This window comes from Heterodontus francisci, chromosome 15, assembly GCF_036365525.1.
Source record: "Heterodontus francisci isolate sHetFra1 chromosome 15, sHetFra1.hap1, whole genome shotgun sequence".
Classification (NCBI taxonomy): Eukaryota; Metazoa; Chordata; class Chondrichthyes; order Heterodontiformes; family Heterodontidae; genus Heterodontus; species Heterodontus francisci.
Genome location: NC_090385.1, coordinates 62,008,170 through 62,030,386, shown reverse-complemented (window position 1 = coordinate 62,030,386; position 22,217 = coordinate 62,008,170). Strand labels below are relative to the sequence as shown.

General features: G+C 43.7%; 1 protein-coding gene across 1 annotated transcript in view; it reads left to right on the top strand.

Moving 5' to 3' along the window:
* The window catches only part of mpp1 (MAGUK p55 scaffold protein 1), a 115,673-nt gene that overhangs the window by 50,529 nt on the left and 42,927 nt on the right, over nucleotides 1–22,217 (top strand). The window contains exons 2-5 of the mRNA XM_068047640.1: nucleotides 15,777–15,935; nucleotides 20,490–20,568; nucleotides 20,970–20,972; nucleotides 22,015–22,056. Of these exons, the coding sequence (XP_067903741.1) occupies nucleotides 15,777–15,935; nucleotides 20,490–20,568; nucleotides 20,970–20,972; nucleotides 22,015–22,056 (283 nt within the window). The remainder of the gene's footprint in view (nucleotides 1–15,776; nucleotides 15,936–20,489; nucleotides 20,569–20,969; nucleotides 20,973–22,014; nucleotides 22,057–22,217) is intronic.

Here is a 22,217-nt window from a genome sequence, read left to right as displayed (position 1 = left end):
TGGAGAATGTTACAATGAGGGGCAGATAATGGAGAATGTTACAGTGAAGGGCAGATAATGGAGAATGTTCAAGTGAAGGGCCGATAATGGAGAATGTTACAATGAGGGGCATACAATGGAGAATGTTACAGTGAGGGGCAGAGTATGGAGAATGTGACAGTGAGGGACAGATAATGGAGAATGTTACAAAGAGGGGCAGATAATCGAGAATGTTACAATGAGTGGAAGATAATGGAGAATGTTACAGTGAGGGGCAGATAATCGAGAATGTTACAATGAGGGGCAGATAATGGAGAATGTTACAGTGAGGGGCAGATAATGGAAAATGTTAAAGTGAAGGGCCGATAATGGAGAATGTGACAATGAGGGGCAGATTATCGAGAATGTTACAATGAGGGGCAGATAATGGAGAATGTTACAGTGAGGGGCAGATAATGGAGAATGTAACAGTGAGGGGCAGATAATGGAGAATGTTACAATAAGGGGCAGATTATCGAGAATGTTACAATAAGGGGCAGATTATCGAGAATGTTACAATGAGGGGCAGATAATGGAGAATGTTACAGTGAGGGGCAGATAATGGAGAATGTTACAGTGAGGGGCAGATAATGGAGAATGTTACAATGAGGGGCAGATAAAGGAGAATGTTGCAGTGAGGGACAGATAATGGAGAATTTTACAGTGAGGGGCAGATAATGGAGCATGTTACAGTGAGGGGCAGATAATGGAGAATGTTACAGTGAGGGGCAGATAATGGAGAATGTTACAATGAGGGGCAGATAATGGAGAATGTTGCAGTGAGGGACAGATAATGGAGAATTTTACAGTGAGGGGCAGATAATGGAGAATGTTACAGTGAGGGGCAGATAATGGAGAATGTTACAGTGAGGGGCAGATAATGGAGAATGTTACAATGAGGGGCAGATAAAGGAGAATGTTGCAGTGAGGGACAGATAATGGAGAATTTTACAGTGAGGGGCAGATAATGGAGAATGTTACAGTGAGGGACAGATAATGGATAATATTCAAGTGACGGGCCGATAAAGGAGAATGTGACAGTGAGGGGCAGATAATGGATAAGGTTACATTGAAGGGCAGATAATGGAGAATGTTACAGTGAAGGGCAGATAATGGAGAATGTTACAGTGAAGGGCAGATAATGGAGAATGTTACAGTGAAGGGCAGATAATGGAGAATGTTAAAGTGAGGGGCAGAGTGTGGAGAATGTTACAGTGAGGGACAGATAATGGAGAATGTTACAGTGAAGGGCAGATCATGGAAAATGTTACAGTGAGGGACAGATAATGGAGAATGTTAAAGTGAGGGGCAGATAATGGAGAATGTTACAGTGAGGGGCAGATAAAGGAGAATGTTACAGTGAGGGACAGATAATGGAGAATGTTACAGTGAGGGGCAGATAATGGAGAATGTTGCAGTGAGGGGCAGATAATGGAGAATGTTACAGTGAGGGGCAGATAAAGGAGAATGTTACAGTGAGGGACAGATAATGGAGAATGTTACAGTGAGGGGCAGATAATGGAAAATGTTAAAGTGAGGGGCAGATAAAGGAGAATGTTGCAGTGAGGGGCAGATAATGGAGAATGTTACAGTGAGGGGCAGATAAAGGAGAATGTTACACTGAGGAGCAGATAATGGAGAAGGTTAAAGTGTGGGGCAGATAATGGAGAATGGTACAGTGAGGGGCAGATAATGGAGAATCTTACAATGAGGGGCATATAGTGGAGAATGTTACAGTGAGGGACAGATAATGGAGAATCTTACAATGAGGGGCAGATAGTGGAGAATGTTACAGTGAACGGCAGATAATGGAGAATGTTAAAGTGAAGCCAGATAATGGAGAATGTTACAGTTAGGGGCAGAGTATGGAGAATGTTACAGTGAGGGACAGATAATGGAGAATGTGACAATGAGGGGCAGATAATGGAGAATGTGACAATGAGGGGCATATAATGGAGAATGTTACAATGAGGGGCATATAATGGAGAATGTTACAATGAGGGGCATATAATGGAGAATGTTACAATGAGGGGCAGATAATGGAGAATATTACAGTGACAGGCAGATAATGGAGAATGTGACAATGAGGGGCAGATAATGGAGAATGTGACAATGAGGGGCATATAATGGAGAATATTACAGTGACAGGCAGATAATGGAGAATGTGACAATGAGGGGCATATAATGGAGAATATTACAGTGACAGGCAGATAATGGAGAATGTTACATTGAGGGGCCGATAATGGGGAATGTGACAATGAGGGGCAGATAATGGAGAATGTTATAGGGACGGGCAGATAATGGAGAATGTTACAGTGACGGGCAGATAATGGAGAATGTTACAGTGAGGGACAGATAATGGAGAATGTGACAATGAGGGGCATTTAATGGAGAATATTACAGTGACAGGCAGATAATGGAGAATGTTACATTGAGGGACAGATAATGGAGAATGTTACAGTGACGGGCAGATAATGGAGAATGTTACAGTGACGGGCAGATAATGGAGAATGTTACAGTGAGGGGCAGATAAAGGAGAATGTTACAGTGAGGGGCAGATAATGCAGAATGTTACAATGAGAGGCAGATAAAGGAGAATGTTACAGTGATGGGCAGATAATGGAGAATGTTACTGTGAGGGGCAGATAATGGAGAATGTTACAGTGAGGGGCAGATAATGGATAAGGTTACATTGAAGGGCAGATAATGGAGAATGTTACAGTGAGGGGCAGATAATGAAGAATGTTACAATGAGGGGCAGATAAAGGAGAATGTTACAGTGAGGGACAGATAATGGATAATATTCAAGTGACGGGCCGATAATGGAGAATGTTACAATGAGGGGCAGATAATGGAGAATGTTACAATGAGGGGCAGATAAAGGAGAATGTTACAATGAGGGGCAGATAAAAGAGAATGTTACAGTGAGGGACAGATAATGGAGAATGTTACAGTGAGGGGCAGATAATGGAGAATGTTACAATGAGGGGCAGATAAAGGAGAATGTTACAATGAGGGGCAGATAAAGGAGAATGTTACAATGAGGGGCAGATAAAGGAGAATGTTACAATGAGGGGCAGATAAAGGAGAATGTTACAATGAGGGGCAGATAATGGAGAATGTTACAATGAGGGGCAGATAAAGGAGAATGTTACAATGAGGGGCAGATAATGGAGAATGTTACAATGAGGGGCAGATAAAGGAGAATGTTACAATGAGGGGCAGATAATGGAGAATGTTACAATGAGGGGCAGATAATGGAGAATGTTACAATGAGGGGCAGATAAAGGAGAATGTTACAATGAGGGGCAGATAAAGGAGAATGTTACAATGAGGGGCAGATAAAGGAGAATGTTACAGTGAGGGGCAGATAATGGAGAATGTTACAATGAGGGGCAGATAAAGGAGAATGTTACAATGAGGGGCAGATAATGGAGAATGTTACAGTGAGGGACAGATAATGGAGAATGTTACAGTGAGGGGCAGATAATGGATAATATTCAAGTGACGGGCCGATAATGGAGAATGTTACAATGAGGGGCAGATAAAGGAGAATGTTACAATGAGGGGCAGATAAAGGAGAATGTTACAGTGAGGGACAGATAATGGAGAATGTTAAAGTGAGGGGCAGATAATGGAGAATGTTACAATGAGGGGCAGATAATGGAGAAGGTTACATTGAAGGGCAGATAATGGAGAATGTTCAAGTGAGGGGCAGTTAATGGAGAATGTTATAATGAGGGGCAGATAATGGAGAATGTTACAGGGAGGGGCAGATAATGGAGAATGTTACATTGAGGGCAGATAATGGAGAATGTTACTGTGAGGGGCAGATAATGGAGAATGTTACTGTGAAGGGCAGATAATGGAGAATGTTACAGTGAGGGCAGATAATGGAGAATGTTACTGTGAGGGGCAGATAATGGAGAAGGTTACAGTGAAGGGCAGATAATGGAGAATGTTACAGTGAGGGCAGATAATGGAGAATGTTACTGTGAGGGGCAGATAATGGAGAAGGTTACAGTGAAGGGCAGATAATGGAGAATGTTACAGTGAGGGCAGATAATGGAGAATGTTACTGTGAGGGGCAGATAATGGAGAATGTTACAGTGAGGGGCAGATAATGGATAAGGTTACATTGAAGGGCAGATAATGGAGAATGTTACAATGAGGGGCAGATAATGGAGAAGGTTACAGTGAGGGGCAGATAATGGAGAATGTTACTGTGAGGGGCAGATAATGGAGAAGGTTACAGTGAAGGGCAGATAATGGAGAATGTTACAGTGAGGGCAGATAATGGAGAATGTTACTGTGAGGGGCAGATAATGGAGAAGGTTACAGTGAAGGGCAGATAATGGAGAATGTTACAGTGAGGGGCAGATAATGGATAAGGTTACATTGAAGGGCAGATAATGGAGAATGTTACAATGAGGGGCAGATAATGGAGAATTTTACCGTGAGGGGCAGATAATGGAGAATGTTACAGTGAGGGGCAGAGTATGGAGAATGTTACAGTGAAGGGCAGATAATGGAGAATGTTACAGGGAACGGCAGTTAATGGAGAATGTTAAAGTGAGGGGCAGATAATGGAGAATGTTACAATGATGGGCAGATAATGGAGAATGTTACAATGATGGGCAGATAATGGAGAATGTTACTGTGAGGGGCAGATAATGGATAAGGTTACAGTGAAGGGCAGATCATGGAGAATGTTCCAGTGAGGGGCAGAGTATGGAGAATGTTACAGTGAGGGACAGATAATGGAGAATGTTACAGTGAGGGGCAGATAATGGATAAGGTTACAGTGAAGGGCAGATAATGGATAAGGTTACAGTGAGGGGCAGATAATGGATAAGGTTACAGTGAAGGGCAGATAATGGAGAATGTTACAGTGAGGGGCAGAGTATGAAGAATGTTCCAGTGAGGGACCGATAATGGAGAATGTTACAGTGAACGGCAGATAATGGAGAATGTTAAAGTGAAGGGCAGATAATGGAGAATGTTGCAGTGAGGGGCAGAGTATGGAGAATGTTACAGTGAGAGGCAGAGTGTGTAGAATGTTACAGTGAGGGACAGATAATGGAGAATGTTACAGTGAAGGGCAGATAATGGAGAATGTTACAATGAGGGGGATATAATGGAGAATGTTACAATGAGGGGCAGATAATCGAGAATGTTACAGTGAGGGGCAGATAATGAAAAATGTTACAATGAGGGGCAGATAAAGGAGAATGTTACAGTGAGGGGCAGAGTATGGAGAATGTAACAGTGAAGGGCAGATCATGGCGAATGTTACAGTGAGGGACAGATAATGGAGAATGTTACAATGATGGGCAGATAATGGAGAATGTTACTGTGAGGGGCAGATAATGGATAAGGTTACAGTGAAGGGCAGATAATGGAGAATGTTACAGTGAGGGGCAGATAATGGATAAGGTTACAGTGAAGGGCAGATAATGGAGAATGTTACAGTGAGGGGCAGAGTATGGAGAACGTTCCAGTGAGGGACCGATAATGGAGAATGTTACAGTGAACGGCAGATAATGGAGAATGTTAAAGTGAAGGGCAGATAATGGAGAATGTTACAGTGAGGGGCAGAGTATGGAGAATGTTACAGTGAGGGGCAGAGTGTGGAGAATGTTACAGTGAGGGACAGATAATGGAGAATGTTACAGTGAGGGACAGATAATGGAGAATGTTACAATGAGGGGCAGATAATGGAGAATTTTACCGTGAGGGGCAGATAATGGAGAATGTTACAGTGAGGGGCAGAGTATGGAGAATGTTACAGTGAAGGGCAGATAATGGAGAATGTTACAGGGAACGGCAGTTAATGGAGAATGTTAAAGTGAGGGGCAGTTAATGGAGAATGTTACAATGAGGGGCAGATAATGGAGAATGTTACAATGATGGGCAGATAATGGAGAATGTTACAATGATGGGCAGATAATGGAGAATGTTACTGTGAGGGGCAGATAATGGATAAGGTTACAGTGAAGGGCAGATCATGGAGAATGTTCCAGTGAGGGGCAGAGTATGGAGAATGTTACAGTGAGGGACAGATAATGGAGAATGTTACAGTGAGGGGCAGATAATGGATAAGGTTACAGTGAAGGGCAGATAATGGATAAGGTTACAGTGAGGGGCAGATAATGGATAAGGTTACAGTGAAGGGCAGATAATGGAGAATGTTACAGTGAGGGGCAGAGTATGAAGAATGTTCCAGTGAGGGACCGATAATGGAGAATGTTACAGTGAACGGCAAATAATGGAGAATGTTAAAGTGAAGGGCAGATAATGGAGAATGTTGCAGTGAGGGGCAGAGTATGGAGAATGTTACAGTGAGAGGCAGAGTGTGTAGAATGTTACAGTGAGGGACAGATAATGGAGAATGTTACAGTGAAGGGCAGATAATGGAGAATGTTACAATGAGGGGGATATAATGGAGAATGTTACAATGAGGGGCAGATAATCGAGAATGTTACAGTGAAGGGCAGATAATGAAAAATGTTACAATGAGGGGCAGATAAAGGAGAATGTTACAGTGAGGGGCAGAGTATGGAGAATGTAACAGTGAAGGGCAGATCATGGCGAATGTTACAGTGAGGGACAGATAATGGAGAATGTTACAATGATGGGCAGATAATGGAGAATGTTACTGTGAGGGGCAGATAATGGATAAGGTTACAGTGAAGGGCAGATAATGGATAAGGTTACAGTGAGGGGCAGATAATGGATAAGGTTACAGTGAAGGGCAGATAATGGAGAATGTTACAGTGAGGGGCAGAGTATGGAGAACGTTCCAGTGAGGGACCGATAATGGAGAATGTTACAGTGAACGGCAGATAATGGAGAATGTTAAAGTGAAGGGCAGATAATGGAGAATGTTACAGTGAGGGGCAGAGTATGGAGAATGTTACAGTGAGGGGCAGAGTGTGGAGAATGTTACAGTGAGGGACAGATAATGGAGAATGTTACAGTGAGGGACAGATAATGGAGAATGTTACAATGAGGGGGATATAATGGAGAATGTTACAGTGAGGGGCAGATAATGGAGAATGTTACAGTGAGGGGCAGATAATGAAGAATGTTACAATGAGGGGCAGATAAAGGAGAATGTTACAGTGAGGGGCAGAGTATGGAGAATGTTACAGTGAAGGGCAGATCATGGAGAATGTTACAGTGAGGGACAGATAATGAAGAATGTTACAATGAGGGGCAGATAAAGGAGAATGTTACAGTGAGGGGCAGAGTTTGGAGAATGTTAAAGTCAGGGGCAGATAATGGAGAATGTTGCAGTGAGGGGCAGATAATGTAGAATGTTACAGTCAGGGACAGATAATGGAGAATGTTAACGTGTGGGGCAGATAATGGAGAATGTTACAGTGAGGGGCAGATAATGGAGAATCTTACAATGAGGGGCATATAGTGGAGAATGTTACAGTGAGGGACAGAGTGTGGAGAATGTTACAGTGACGGGCAGATAAAGGAGAATGTTACAGTGAGGGGCAGATAAAGGAGAATGTTACAGTGAGGGACAGATAATGGAGAATGTTACAGTGAGGGGCAGATAATGGAAAATGTTAAAGTGAAGTGCCGATAATGGAGAATGTTCCAGTGAGGGGCAGATAATGGAGAATGTTACAGTGAGGGGCAGAGTATGGAGAATGTTGCAGTGAAGGGCAGATAATGGAGAATGTTACAGTGAGGGACAGATAATGGAGAATGTTAAAGTGAGGGGCAGATAATGGAGAATGTTACAATGATGGGCAGATAATGCGGAATGTTACAATGAGGGGCACATAATGTAGAATGTTACAGTCAGGGACAGATAATGGAGAATGTTACAGTGAGGGGCAGATAATGGAGAATCTTACAATGAGGGGCATATAGTGGAGAATGTTACAGTGAGGGACAGATAATGGAGAATGTTACAGTGAACGGCAGATAATGGAGAATGTTACAGTGAGGGGCAGAGTATGGAGAATGTTACAGTGAGGGACAGCTAATGGAGAATCTTACAATGAGGGGCAGATAGTGGAGAATGTTATAGGGACGGGCAGATAATGGAGAATGTTTCCGTGAGGGGCAGAGTATGGAGAATGTTACATTGAGGGACAGATAATGGAGAATGTTACAGTGACAGGCAGATAATGGAGAATGTTACATTGAGGGACAGATAATGGAGAATGTTACAGTGACGGGCAGATAATGGAGAATGTTGCAGTGAGGGGCAGATAATGGATAAGGTTACAGTGAAGGGCAGATAATGGAGAATGTTCCAGTGAGGGGCAGAGTATGGAGAATGTTACAGTGAGGGGCAGATAATGGATAAGGTTACAGTGAAGGGCAGATAATGGAGAATGTTACAGTGAGGGGCAGATAATGGATAAGGTTACAGTGAAGGGCAGATAATGGAGAATGTTCCAGTGAGGGGCAGAGTATGGAGAATGTTACAGTGAGGAGCCGATAATTGATAAGGTTACAGTGAGGGGCAGATAATGGAGAATGTTACAGTGAGGGGCAGATAATGGATAAGGTTACAGTGAAGGGCAGATAATGGAGAATGTTCCAGTGAGGGGCAGAGTATGGAGAATGTTCCAGTGAGGGGCAGAGTATGGAGAATGTTCCAGTGAGGGGCAGAGTATGGAGAATGTTCCAGTGAGGGGCAGAGTATGGAGAATGTTACAGTGAGGGGCAGAGTATGGAGAATGTTACAGTGAGGGACAGATAATGGAGAATGTTGCATTGAAGGGCAGATAATGGAGAATGTTACAATGAGGGTGATATAATGGAGAATGTTACAATGAGGGGCATATAATGGAGAATGTTACAATGAGGGGCATATAATGGAGAATGTTACAATGAGGGGCAGATAATGGAGAATGTTAAATGAGGGGCAGATAATGGAGAATGTTTCAGTGAGGGGCAGATAATGGAGAATGTTGCAGTGAGGGACAGATAATGGAGAATGTTTCAGTGAGGGGCCGATAATGGAGAATGTTACAGTGAGGGGCAGAGTATGGAGAATGTTACAGTGAGGGACAGATAATGGAAAATGTTAAAGTGAAGGGCCTAAAATGGAGAATGTTACAGTGAGGGGCAGATAATGGAGAATGTTACAGTGAGGGGCAGATAATGGAGATCGATACATTGAGGGACAGATATTGGAGAATGTTCCAGTGAGGGGCAAAATATGGGGAATGTTACAGTGAGAAGCAGAATATGGGGAATGTTACAGTGAGGGGCAGATAATGGAGAATATTACAGTGAGGGACAGATAATGGAGATCGATACATTGAGGGACAGATATTGGAGAATGTTCCAGTGAGGGGCAAAATATGGGGAATGTTACAGTGAGAAGCAGAATATGGGGAATGTTACAGTGAGGGGCAGAGTATGGGGAATGTTACAGTGAGAGCAGAGTTTGGGGAATGTTACAGTGAGAGCAGAGTTTGGGGAATGTTACAGTGAGAGGCAGAATATGGGGAATGTTACAGTGAGAGGCAGAATATGGGGAATGTTACAGTGAGGGGCAGAGTATGGGGAATGTTACAGTGAGGGGCAGAGTATGGGGAATGTTACAGTGTGCGCAATAGTATGGAGAATGTTCCAGTGAGAGGCAGAGTTTGGGGAATGTTACAGTGAGGGGCAGAGTATGGGGAATGTTACAGTGTGCGCAATAGTATGGAGAATGTTCCAGTGAGAGGCAGAGTTTGGGGAATGTTACAGTGAGCTTAAGAGTATGGAGAATGTTGCTTTGAGGGGCAGAGTATGGGGAATGTTGTTTTGTGGGGCAGAGTATGGGGACTGTTGCAGTGAGGGGCAGAGTATGAAGAATGTTCCAGTGAGAGGCAGAGTGTGGGGAATGTTACAGTGAGATGCAGAGTATGGGGAATGTTGCAGTGAGCGTGAGAGAATGGAGGATGTTACAGTGAGGGGCAGAGTATGGGGAATGTTGCTTTGAGGGGCAGAGTATGTGGAATGTTTCAGTGAGGGGCAGAGTATGTGGAATGTTATAGTGAGGGGCAGAGTATGGGGAATGTCACAGTGAGGGGCAGAGTATGGGGAATGTTACAGTGAGGTACAGAGTACAGTGAGAGGTGCACATATATCAGGGAGGAGTGTGACCTACTTTACAGGCAATGAATAAGCTCCATTAAAAGTTTTGCAAAGTTTTGTGAAGCTGTGAATCTACTTAATACCTCACACTATCAAAAGATCTTTAGCAAATGGCATAATTAGTGGATTCAGATAAAACACGTCACTATTAGGCTGTATCTGTGTTGTCTGCCATGATTGTGAATAAACCATGCACTGGAGATGGAGGGGCCACTACACAAGACAGTGCGGTGAAACCACCTTCATACAGTGAACAAACCCAACGCACTAAAGTTGTGAATGTTGCATTCGGGAGTCAAAACACTACTGCACTAGAACCCATGTGATGTGTTATTCGGGTCAGCTCTGAGAAACTTCAACCCTCTCATTTAATAAACACTATTTTCTGTGTAAGTACATTAGTGTTTTGTTGTTTTTTACACTTTTGTTTTAACACACAACAGACTTCAGCAATAGGCCAGGTTCAAACTGTAACTGAGGTTCTTTGCAGTTCAGTGATGCATGGTATCCCACTGCTGGTTCTGCATTGATCAATGCATTGCTGCCTGGGTAGTTCAGCTGTTTACCTATTTTCGTTGTGTGTCAGAATGAGATGTACAGCAACTGAACAATAAATGTGGGATGCAAGGGGCATGTGTGTCAATGTAGCAAAGTGATGTTTCTTTAATGACTGACGTCTTTTTAGTTGCTTTTCAGTTATTTGAGGAGATCAACATAACAATGGCCTCAAACATCAGCCACTTTCTCAGTAATGGAGTGCACAATAAAGAGGTTTTTATGTTGCATATCACCTGTGGTTTCCCTGACAATACCTGGCATTTTGAATTGTTCATACTCCACTCCGCACTGCTCTGGTTTACAGTTACACAAGCTCCTGAGAACTGTACCAATCACACTTCCAGCGGGTCACAGTTTGTGTATTTACAAGGAAAGGGATGAGATTTATGTGAAACATCTAATATGAAAAAGAACCCTTTGGGAGTTCAGCGGTAAAAGCACTGCTTGGTATTGAACTGAGTTAGTTGAAAGCAGCAGTGGCAGCATTTGGGGTGCTATAATTAACTTTGGTGCCATTGAGTTAAGAAGGAGGAAATCGACCATGGGAGGGGCCTATTTTAACCTAACCCAGGAAACTGACAAATGCAGATCAGCCACTTGTTTTACAGCCCACCCAATTTTATTTCAATGGAAAGTAAAGTCCATTGGGGTGAAAAATGGGTGACTGATGTGATCTCATCAGTTTCCTGTCATGTTGGTTAGCTTAAAATTATCCCCATGGTCCGTGCTCCTGGTCACTACCCAAAGACTGTTGCTTACAGGTCTGTATGTATGTATGTCAGGTAAGGGTAAGATTGGAGTCAACTGTGATGCCAACTGTGGAAAAATTGCCTGTTGGCACTTAATGTCCAGGTTTGCACATGAAGAATTGGCACTTGTGCTAGGCATCTCTGGGCTGCCTAAGCCTGTATTGTTTCCGAACCTAAGTCAGTGTCTTCAAGAAAGGAGGGAGAAGAAAAGATCCACCATTCATCCTGGTTATATATGGCACTGAACAGATGGAAATCACCCACGGTGGATTCATGTGAAAGGGTTTCCTGCTGACTGACTGCCAAACTTTTTTGGGAATAAGGTGCACAGCTACTTAAGCAGCTGAAACACCTCTTTAAAGTGTTTTGTTAAAGCAGCCTAGAAAGATTTTCCTGGTAAAGAGCATTAGTGCAGAAGCCATTTCAAACCCACAATCTGGATTCTGGAAGGGTTCCCCGCCACCCCCAACTTCACTGCCCTGCTCACGCAGGCTGTCAAACCGTCATGTAAACCAGAGACAGCAAATGCCCCCGCTATCAACTCCAAATCAGAAATGCTCTTACATGCCAATGAAATTTGATTGAGATCAACTTGCACAGTCATTGATATTTCAACACAATTCAGAAAAGAAATTTGTGTCACACTTTGCAGTGGTGGCTTGATAATCAGACCTTGTTTGAGGGTGACCCAAGGAAAGTCACTCCTTTCCTATCATAAACACAAAATTCTGATGCATACATAATCTTTTAATTGGAATATTTTGCCTGATTATTTCCACTAACACATGAGGCAGATGCCATTCCCAACTCCTCTTAAATTAACAACAAAAAAATGCTGGAAATACTCAGCAGATCTAGCAGCATCTTTGGAGAGAGAAGCAGAGTTAACTTTTCAGGTCTGGCAAAGGTTAGAAATGTAATAGGTTTTAAGCAAATAAAGCGGAGGTGGGGCAAGAGATAACAAAAGGGAAGGTGTTAATGGACCGAGGGTCACGGTATGTTAATGATGTGCTGAAAGACAAAGCATTAATGTAGAGAGGGTGTTAATTGACTGAAAAATGAACAGCCCTGGCCAAAAGCACAAACATGAAAAAAACACAGTGGGCAGGCACATGGTAAAAAAATGAATGATGAAACAAATTAAAATAAAATAAAAATAGAAAAAAGAATAATATTACTAAAAATAAAATTAAAAGGGGGGCTCGTCATGCTCTGAAATTATTGAACTCAATGTTCAGTCCGGCAGGCTATTGCGTGCCTAATCAATAAATGAGATGCTGTTCCTCGAGCTTGCGTTGATGTTCACTGGAACACTGCAGCAAGCCCAGGACAGATACGTGGGAAAGAAACAGGAGGGTGTGTTGAAATGGCAAGCGACAGGAAGCTCGGGGTCATGCTTTCAGACTGAGCAGATGTGTTCCGCAAACCAGTGACCCAATCTGCATTTGGTCTCCCCTACGCTCCTCTACATTGCTATTGCAGATGAGGACAGTTCAGGCTCAATTGCCATGTCTCTCAAAGTGGAGAAATCTGCTGACACAGTGGGCTGAAATATATACTCCCGCCATTGAAATTGGCGGCAGGAGAAAACAATGGCAGCTTGCCCATGCGGCCGCATGTCTTGGAGCCATCACGATATTAAGTGCAGTGGTTCATTTAAATAGCTGGGGCAGACCGCACCCACCGCCCCCCCCTCCCCGATGACATGGAGGGGCGGGCTTTTTGTCCCAGGCAATGGCGTCAGCTGCCTGTGCACCATTTTTAAAGGGCTTCAAGCCCTACTGTTCAATTTAAATATTTAAAGATACATTGATTTTTAAAAATTAAATACATTTATCTTGCCCCTCTCCCACCCCACCAATAACCATAGAATTAATTACTTGCCCTCTCCCCTGAAAACACTTATCTTGTCCACTTGACCTTCCCCCTCCCCCCTCAAAGTGCATAAACTTTACACTATAACCCTTCCCACCATCCCCTACACCAATGATATGACTTTGACCCCACTGCCCCCGCCACACCCACCCCGCACTGAGAAACATACTTCCTCCCCCCTCCCCACCAGTGTTCAGCCTCGATTCACCAGACGGGGATCCAAAGGTGCGAGAGTGCCAGTTAGCAGCACGCATATCACACCGGGACATACGCTGGGAGCATAAGGGTAATGAATTCATTGATTTAAATTTATTTGCATATGTCAATGGCGGTCCCGTCGCCGAGCATCGGGGATGCCGCCATGAGGCCTGGCTGCCACCGGCAACATCGTGCCGGGCCTTCATGGCATCGAGGTGCGTGGTGGGCCTCTCCTGGAGACATTTTCCGGCCCCCCTGCCCATGACCCCCGACGTTGGGGCGTCTGTAAAATTCGGCCCAGTGTCTAGGATGACGCATGAAACATGGCTATAAGGAAGTGGTCACCATCCACAAAATAATTCCAGTCAGAGTCAAGAAAAAGATGGGCAGATATAAAAGAAGGGATAGTATCTGCTTTTGTAACATCTGTTTTCTGATATCTGTGTGAGGGAGCTAAAATAGCTTCACCAGAATATTCAGTTTAAACCTTAAAGCTCATTCTGGTTGTCTACAAGATGTTGAACTGATCATGTTTAATCACCACTTCCAGTCTGGGGATTCAATTAATGATGGTCAGAGTAACAAGCCACCCTGTTGTATTTAAATGTTACCAGTGATCTGCGTGGGACTGCATGAACCTCTGATTTTGGTGACTGTATTATTAGATGATGATGCTGAGAGACTGGATAATATAGTGAATAGTAACAGTGACCTTCCACCTCTGGGTTGCCTTAACGGTCAATTTAATTGTTATGTCATAGATTGCAAAAGAAAACCTAATGGAAAACAAGATGAACTTGTTAGTTTTCAAGTTTCCAAAAATCCACTGTGCACTAGTCTAATCCTAAAAAGGGTCGGACTACTTCCTGAAGGTGGAGTGATGCCTGATATGTAAACTTGAACTGAAGTCCCTTTGGCTCTGAAATAATTTAACTATTTTGGTGCCTCAAAATGTGCAGTATAACTGGAAAATTAGAGAGTACGCTCAGTATGTAGTAATTTGAGAATTGTTTTCATATGTAGCTTAAAAATATTGCTGCAATATTAGAAGACGGATGCTTAACATGTAATGACAATCATATGCCTGAGATGCTTAGCATTTTAGCAGAGGTGCTTACCTATTTAAAATAAATGGGTTAATGCCTGTGCTGAAATAGTGGACATTGAAAGTCACATGAATGCATTCAATGTTTGTCTACTAATATCCTCAACAGTCTGTTCCGAGCTTTGATGTATCTTGAACTGGATCTTTTCTGTAATTGTCATGCTGTCAAACAGCAGCCCTCAGAATTATATTAGGCTTTGGCTAGTACTCGAGCTGAAACCCAGCTTACCTCACAAGGATGACTAATGGATAAAGGGGAAGGGTTCGTTCAGCTCTACCTGGCTGTTTTCCCAGAGGGATTTCCAAAACTATAAGTGGCTCCTCAGAATCACTGAAAATACTTATTGTAGGTTGGATCCCATCTCATCTCATCTGAAAAAATTAAACCAGGTTTGACCCTCTTTGCTGATAACACCTGAAATATTGTCCCAGGCCTACACTCTGTGATGAGCAGGCCTTCCTGTAGGTGATTGAGCACATAGTAATGAATAAAGTAGTGGTGAGTGGCTGGTGAAAATCAGAGCTCAAAGTTGGAACATTGTTTACAATTCATTCAGAATCTGCAGGAGCTTTTCTGTTACTTTTGAGATCAATAATGATATTTAAAAATGAAAAGGCCTCCACAAGCAACCATATTTCACAGCAACAGACATACTGAATAAAGATAATAGGCAGAGATGCTGCACAGTACAATGTTCAGAGATGTTGCATAGTGCAAAGTGAGGTCTTGCACACAGTACAGTCTGATAAGATGTGGCTGTCATTGACTTGTTAATAAATTTGTCATTGCACGAATCTGCTGATAGCTCCATTCAAATCAATAAATATCCTGTTCTTCATAGATAAATAGAAGGACCAATGTATTCAGGGAACAGTTTGAACTGCCCCAGGAAAATCTTCCAGCTCTAATATGCTAGACAAAAAAAGAGCTGCCCAAAATACATCAGGGGAGGGAAGCCTATGCATAATAGAAAATAAGAGAAAACATTGAAAGAAATTAGGAAAAAAATCCCTATTGTATTTAAATGGAATTTAACTTCATGGAAAACCTATTGACCGGCAGAATCTTGTTGGAAAAAAATGCACTTTTGCCTGTGAGAGAATCTATTTCCAGCATTGCTTATGTCTAACATGTCACTTTTTATTCTTAGGGTTACATGTTGGCATACAATGGTGCTGCCCAGGAAGTTTACAGCAATGGCAGTGCCAACTCCTCTCCTTACATGAATGGTAGCAGTAAAGAACACGAGGCACAGAATGTAAAGAAGATCCAACTGATTACATTCCAGAAAAGTACAAGTGAACCCATGGTATGTCAGCTTTCTGGGAAGGAAAATAATTTATGTTACCCTTCCAAGATAAACTTCAAATAGTCAGCCCAACTTTAATATAGAGTTCCCCCGCACCCCCCACAACTGTCGCTGACTATCAAACCTCCAGTCTAACATTTATATGGATGAGCCTTAAGACCAAAGCCAATTTGTTCAGTCCCCAATCATGTGCCCTTCCTCTATCACCTGACCATGCACAACCTCAGTGTCTTGCTTGACTAAGAGATGAGGCTTCTCATCTCATATCCAGTCTATTACTGTGATTAATACTGAAACATCATTCTCCCCTTCTCCTACCTCATCCCCACGACTGCTAGATTCAACTATTCAGATGCTTTCCTGGTTAAACTCATGAGTTGCACCCTGAATTACAATAGTGACTACACATGAAAAGTATTTTATTGGCTGTGAAATACTTTGGGATGTCCTGTGGTAGTGAAAGGTGCCATATAAATGCAAATTCTTTCTGTATACTTCAAATCATTCACATCATGACACCCATATTCTATTTCACTATCCTTCTTCTTGCCAAACCCTTTTGTTACCCAGCACACCAACATCTAAATCCCAGCCCCTATCTTCAAGGCCCTCCACAGGCTCACACCTCCCTACCTTTCCAATCTTCTCCAGCTCTCCATTCTCCCCAACACCATCTGCTCTTCCAACTCTGGTCTACTGTACAGTCCCTTCCTCTTTCTGCTCTACCATTAATTGTCAGAGTCTTCAGTCATTTCCCAGATTCTGGAATTTCCTCCTTAAATGCCTTCATTTTACTATATTTTTCCCACCTTTAATGTTGTTCTTAAAACATATCTCTGATAGTGCTTTCAGCCCACTTCCCTAATCCCTTCCTACTCTTGTTGAGTTATGAGCACCAATTGTGAAATGCCTTGAGATGTTTTACTATGATAAAGACCTTATACAAATGCAATTACTGGTGTTATTAAGACACTGATTCTCCCGAGTTCCCTTGCTTCATTTGAATGCAGTCATGGTCAGAGGTCAACATTTTAAACCCTGCCTAATTCTCCCTTCTACATTCTTTTTAAAAGGGGCATTAAGGTCCTATTGCTACTCTGGCTGAGATCAGTTACAGCAGCCAAGAGTCAGGATCAAATCTGGAACCTTTTTGATTGTGTGATTCATGTATGCACTGCTTTAACTGACTGAGTCATCAGGAGAGTCTGGTGAATCTTAATGTAATGAAATTGAAACTGGAATGCATGTGACTGTTGTTCGTGACTTGATTCAGCTGGCTAAAAAGGAGAGCTGCCAATCATAGTCAAACTGCTACTACCTCCCTGGTTCTTTGCTTAGCTGTACATTCAGATTGTTCAGATCAAAGGTTTAATTTCAATACAAGATTTTTGAGATTGTTCATCTGAAACCTTTTAGAACTTTCATTGGTTATAAAATATTAGCCTTGAGGCAAGCATTCTGCTTTGTACTGGATTAATAGGACACCAGTGATGACTTTGTAATAAGATTTTCCTGTTGTTCAGTAACTTTTATGATGGCCAACAATAAAGGTACAATAAAGACACTTTTAAATTTAGAATTTCTGCTGTTCAGATTGCTGCAGAGTGCTGTCTATGACTCATGAGAACTGAGTCAACAATTTCACAATTGGGTTCAGAGCGCTAGGTTTAACAATTTAAATGGGGAGAATTGTTGCATCGACATCACTGTCTTGGGTCAAAATGACAGAAGCAGCAAAAGTAAAAGCCATTTAAAAGCAGGACCTCTCAAGAACCACAACAGCCTCACCTTAAAACCCTGCTGGATGGAACCTCCAAGAATTTCCCCTGTGAGTAAATGGGTCACCTGCCACAGTATTGAGCCATGCAATTTACAAAAGTCCCAGGTTCGGTCCTTAGTCTGTGTTGAGTTGGCAAATCTCAGGCAGGGCATTGATGAGGAAGCTTATCAATATCCTTGTTAGGGTGAAGAAATGATTGCTTCATAGTGACCGCGACTGGAAATGAGAGAATGTAAGTGTGGGGCGAGCAAAGGAATTAGCTTAGCTGCAATGGCCTCCACGCTTGAATCGCCTGTTATTTACTGTCCAGGTTTTCACATCAGTAGTATCACTAACGCAGGACGCCATGGAATAGTATCTCAGCATTAGTCACCCCTGCAGGAAAGAAGGGATAAGAGGAAAATATTTAGGAATCTTCTGTTCCCTGAAACTTTAGAGATGCCAGTTATAAGGAAAGGCCAAATAAATGTAAGATGTTCTGCCTTGAACAGGTGCCTCAGAGGACACCTCAATGATGCATAAAACAGAGTAAGCAGTAAAAGAAAAGTAAACACAGAATATTATTTCAAGTTCAATTGTGACAGAATGAATGCCAGGTTTTCTCATGCAAAGAGTGGTCAACACATGAAATGGATTTCTGTCTGTGGTAATGGAGAAAAAAAAACTCAAATAATTTAAGGAACAGTTGGATATTGTAAATGAAGGGCCAGTAGGGTCTTTCTGGATGGATGAGCTAAGTAGGCTGAATGGCCTTACTTGTATAAAGGCTTTTGATGAAGCTTTTGACAAGCAGCAGAGCTTTAATCCGGTAATACTGTGACCAACAAAAAGCAGCCAACTTGATTACCCCATCCAGTTATGGCCACAGTTGAATCAAGTGATCTACTACTCATGTAATGACCGCTGCTGGTACTCTGTCCCCGGGGGTTTCTTAGAAGAACAGTAATAAACTTCTACAGTTCACTGGGGGTCCAGCCTGCTTTTACCACGTTGGCCTGTACACCCATTGCTTCCCTTTCCAGTAAACATCATATTGTCATACTTGCAGTACAACTACAAAACTATTGGCATGGTGTGTGATGTGCTGACACACAAAGGGGAAATTGTACTGACCCTCAGGGAGCAGATCGGTTAGAAAGTGAACCCTGAATTCAAGGTTCTTGCACATGCTGTGGAGTTTTAACTGTAGAGTGCCATTGACGTCACTAATCGGTTTCCTGCCTGGAGGCCAGCCTGATGGCTGGGCCTCCAGTAGGGTGGGGAGGGAGCCAGTCAGTGAAGGCTGCAGCAGTAGCTAAGGCAACACCAGAGATGTGAGCTGGGTGGGTTTGGGGTGGCGGGGGGAGGAGGGTGGCAGCTGGATGGGGTCGATTGGGCTGGAGAGTTGATTGGGCCAGCAGGAGTGAGGCATTGTGAGGGTGTGTCAATCGGGGGAGAAGGAGAGTTGATCGAGGAGGGGAGTCAATCGGGTGTGCTGCCAATCATTGGGGTGAGCTCAGGGATCTGAGCTGGGGAGGTTGGAGGCCTGGGGAGGTGGGGGGTAGGGTCAGAGGCCTAAGACAGGGATTGAAGGCCTAAGGGAAGGATTCGCAGGCCTCGGGGAAGAAGAATTTGTGTACAGAGACTGGGACGGTGGATCGCATGCCTAGTGGTTAGAGAAATCAGAGGCCTCGGGGGAAGGTTGTCGGGGGGGAGCGGGCCTGATCACAAGGGCTTCTCAAGCAGGCAACTGAATCCAGGAGGTAAACATAACAGCACTTACCTCCTGAATCCACCAAGTCCTCAACTCAATGAAGTTGCTAGGTTTCCCAACACACAGGAAACCCGGCTGACCAGAGTTAAAGTTGAAAACCTGAATGACAATGAGGCTTGCAGCCTCCTTGGAGCAGGTTGGCAGCCCTTCCACCTTCCCATTTAAGTGAAAGCTGGAAATGTGATGGAGGCAGGTTTTGGTCTGGAAACAGATATTTGAGAATTTAACCCCCACCACCACCCCCCTCCCCCCACCGCCACCCCCCCCCCCCCCACCCCCTCCACCCCCGGCCTCTCCACAGCCTGCCACAAACCTGCCTTTTTTTTTACTTTCAAACTCAGCCTCTTCACACTCAGGCACACAGGGCTAGATTTTCAGCAGTTGGTGCAGAAAATGGCAGCCACGCCGCTGTGATTACGCAATAGGCGGCCACTTAACATCTTGACAGCGGCTGGCCCCCCAATCATGTGGCAGGGGCAGCATTGGCGACACCGTTCATGGTGTCACCTGATGCCAGAGCAAGTGTTGGTGCATTTTTAAAAGGCTGCCAACCCTGCAAACAGTTCAAAATAATGTAGGGTTGACCCCTTCCCCACCTCGTTGGCACCAGCTTCTCCTGGATGGGAAAGTGAAGGCACACGAGTGCTACACGACATGCTCAAGATTGGGAACCGACGTTAAGATCATGGGGAAATAAATTTACATTTATGCAGAAAGCTATTTTAAATATGTAAAGTAGGGTCCCGTCCCAGAGTGGTAAAGGTGCCGCCATGAGGCCTCGCCACCACCGGGAAGATCAGGCCGGCAATCCTGGCGTCGGGTCCCATGGCAACCGCTGCCACTCCGATTCTTCGGCCTCCCCCTAGCCACGAAACCCGACATCAGTCTGCGGACAAAATCCAGCCCACAGTCTTTAATATGGTGCGAGAATATTATTTGCTCCCTACATTTTGACGCCAGTTTGCTGATTTACGCAGACACCATTTGGAAAGATATTTAACTTCACTTTTTGAATCCACAGGGAATTACTCTGAAACTGAATGACAAGGGACGCTGTGTCATCGGAAGGATCCTGCATGGAGGGATGATTCACAGGCAAGGTGTGAAACCCTAACAGATGCTGCCCTTTCCTCCCCTAACAGACTGGTTGCATTTCCACCATGTCATGTGAAACCTGATTGAGACTTAAATATTTCACAATTTTCCCCCTCATTTTCTTCTCTCCTCTTGCTGCGGTGCAGGTCCAGGAGCACTGGGGTACCCTACAGTACCTTGTTTACGTAGCCTAGCTTCATGGGTGGACCTTGACAATGGGGCAGGTATTTCTACTGCCGTGTCTGACCCTGTCCTCACCTGGCAGTCACACACCAGGTTAGAAGCAGAAACCCTGGCTGATTTTCCTTCCCTTAAACAGAGAAAGCTGAGACAAATTGTTATATCCTACAGCTAACCCAGCTGAGATAGGCCTTAAATGGAATACAGACTTGGTATTGAATTTAAGGCTGTGGAGTCTTTGTAACTCAGCTGCTTACCAAATATGCCTGCTGAGCCACCAAGGGAGATTAACCTATTAATTCTATTAGTGCAAGTACATTTGAAATACACTGCCTGAAAGAGTAGAAAAAGCAGATTCAATAATAACTTTCAAAAGGGAATTGGATAAATACTTGAAAAGGAATCATTGAAAGTCCAAGGGGAGAGAGCAGGGCAGTGGGACCAATTGGATAGCTTTCAAAGAGTGGGCAGAGGCACAATGGGCTGAATGGCCTCCTTCTTTGCTGTATCACTTTATGATTTGGATTCTTATTGTTGGCAGAAAGGTGATGAGGGCAAGGCTATGCTAAGAAAGGTTGAAGAAAGTTGATGCCATGATGAGCAGTACTGAGATTATTGTAATGTTGTGAGGGAGGAGAGGTGAATCTTACAGGAGTTAAACTCGTAGTCCTAGATTACAGTAGCCAATTAATGAACCTCTGCATTTTCCAAGGATTTTGTATATTGAATAAATCAGTAACTGCTGCAATAGATTTTTGGGTGGCAAAGTGGGCTAACATACTTTTTTATTACCTTGAGATTTCTTTTAAATCCAGTCCAGAAAAAATGAGAATTACAATAGAAAATGAGGTTACGATCTGATTGTTGAACTGCCCCCATTTTCGTTGCTGGTTTTGGCTTTCCTCTCTTGTTTTTCTCTTTTTTAACTTTCGGAAAGTAAATGTTCAGGATTTTCCCATTCACACCTCCTCTAGGCACATCTTTTGTTTCGTTACTAGTCCCATTACCGCTCTCTCTGGCCTTGCACCATGGACCCTTTTGTCATTTAATCTCTCCAGACTTCCACCCTATCACACACCTTCTCATTTGCTCTTTTTCCCACCCTCCTCCCTTTCACTTGCTTAAAACTTAGACCGCAATTGTTGACAACGTGATCAGTAGGTGGCGCTGTTTTGGCACATGCGCAGAAACAGCATGTGCCACGAAAACGTCACAGTTTGCGACTGCAGCAGCTGCCAGGACTAAAGATGGCGCTGCTCAAAAAATCACAGCGATGAAACCTAACAATCACGTGGCAGAAAACAATGGCCGGAGTGAGAGAGTGGAGCGGGCCAGGGAGAGCAGCGCGGGGAGACCAGCGGTAGCGGTGCGGAGGGGGAGAAAGAGGGAGAGGGGGGGGAGAGAAAGAGGGAGAGGGGGGGGGGAGAAAGAGGAGAGGAGGGGGGGGGGAGAGGGGGGAAGAGAGTGAGGGGGA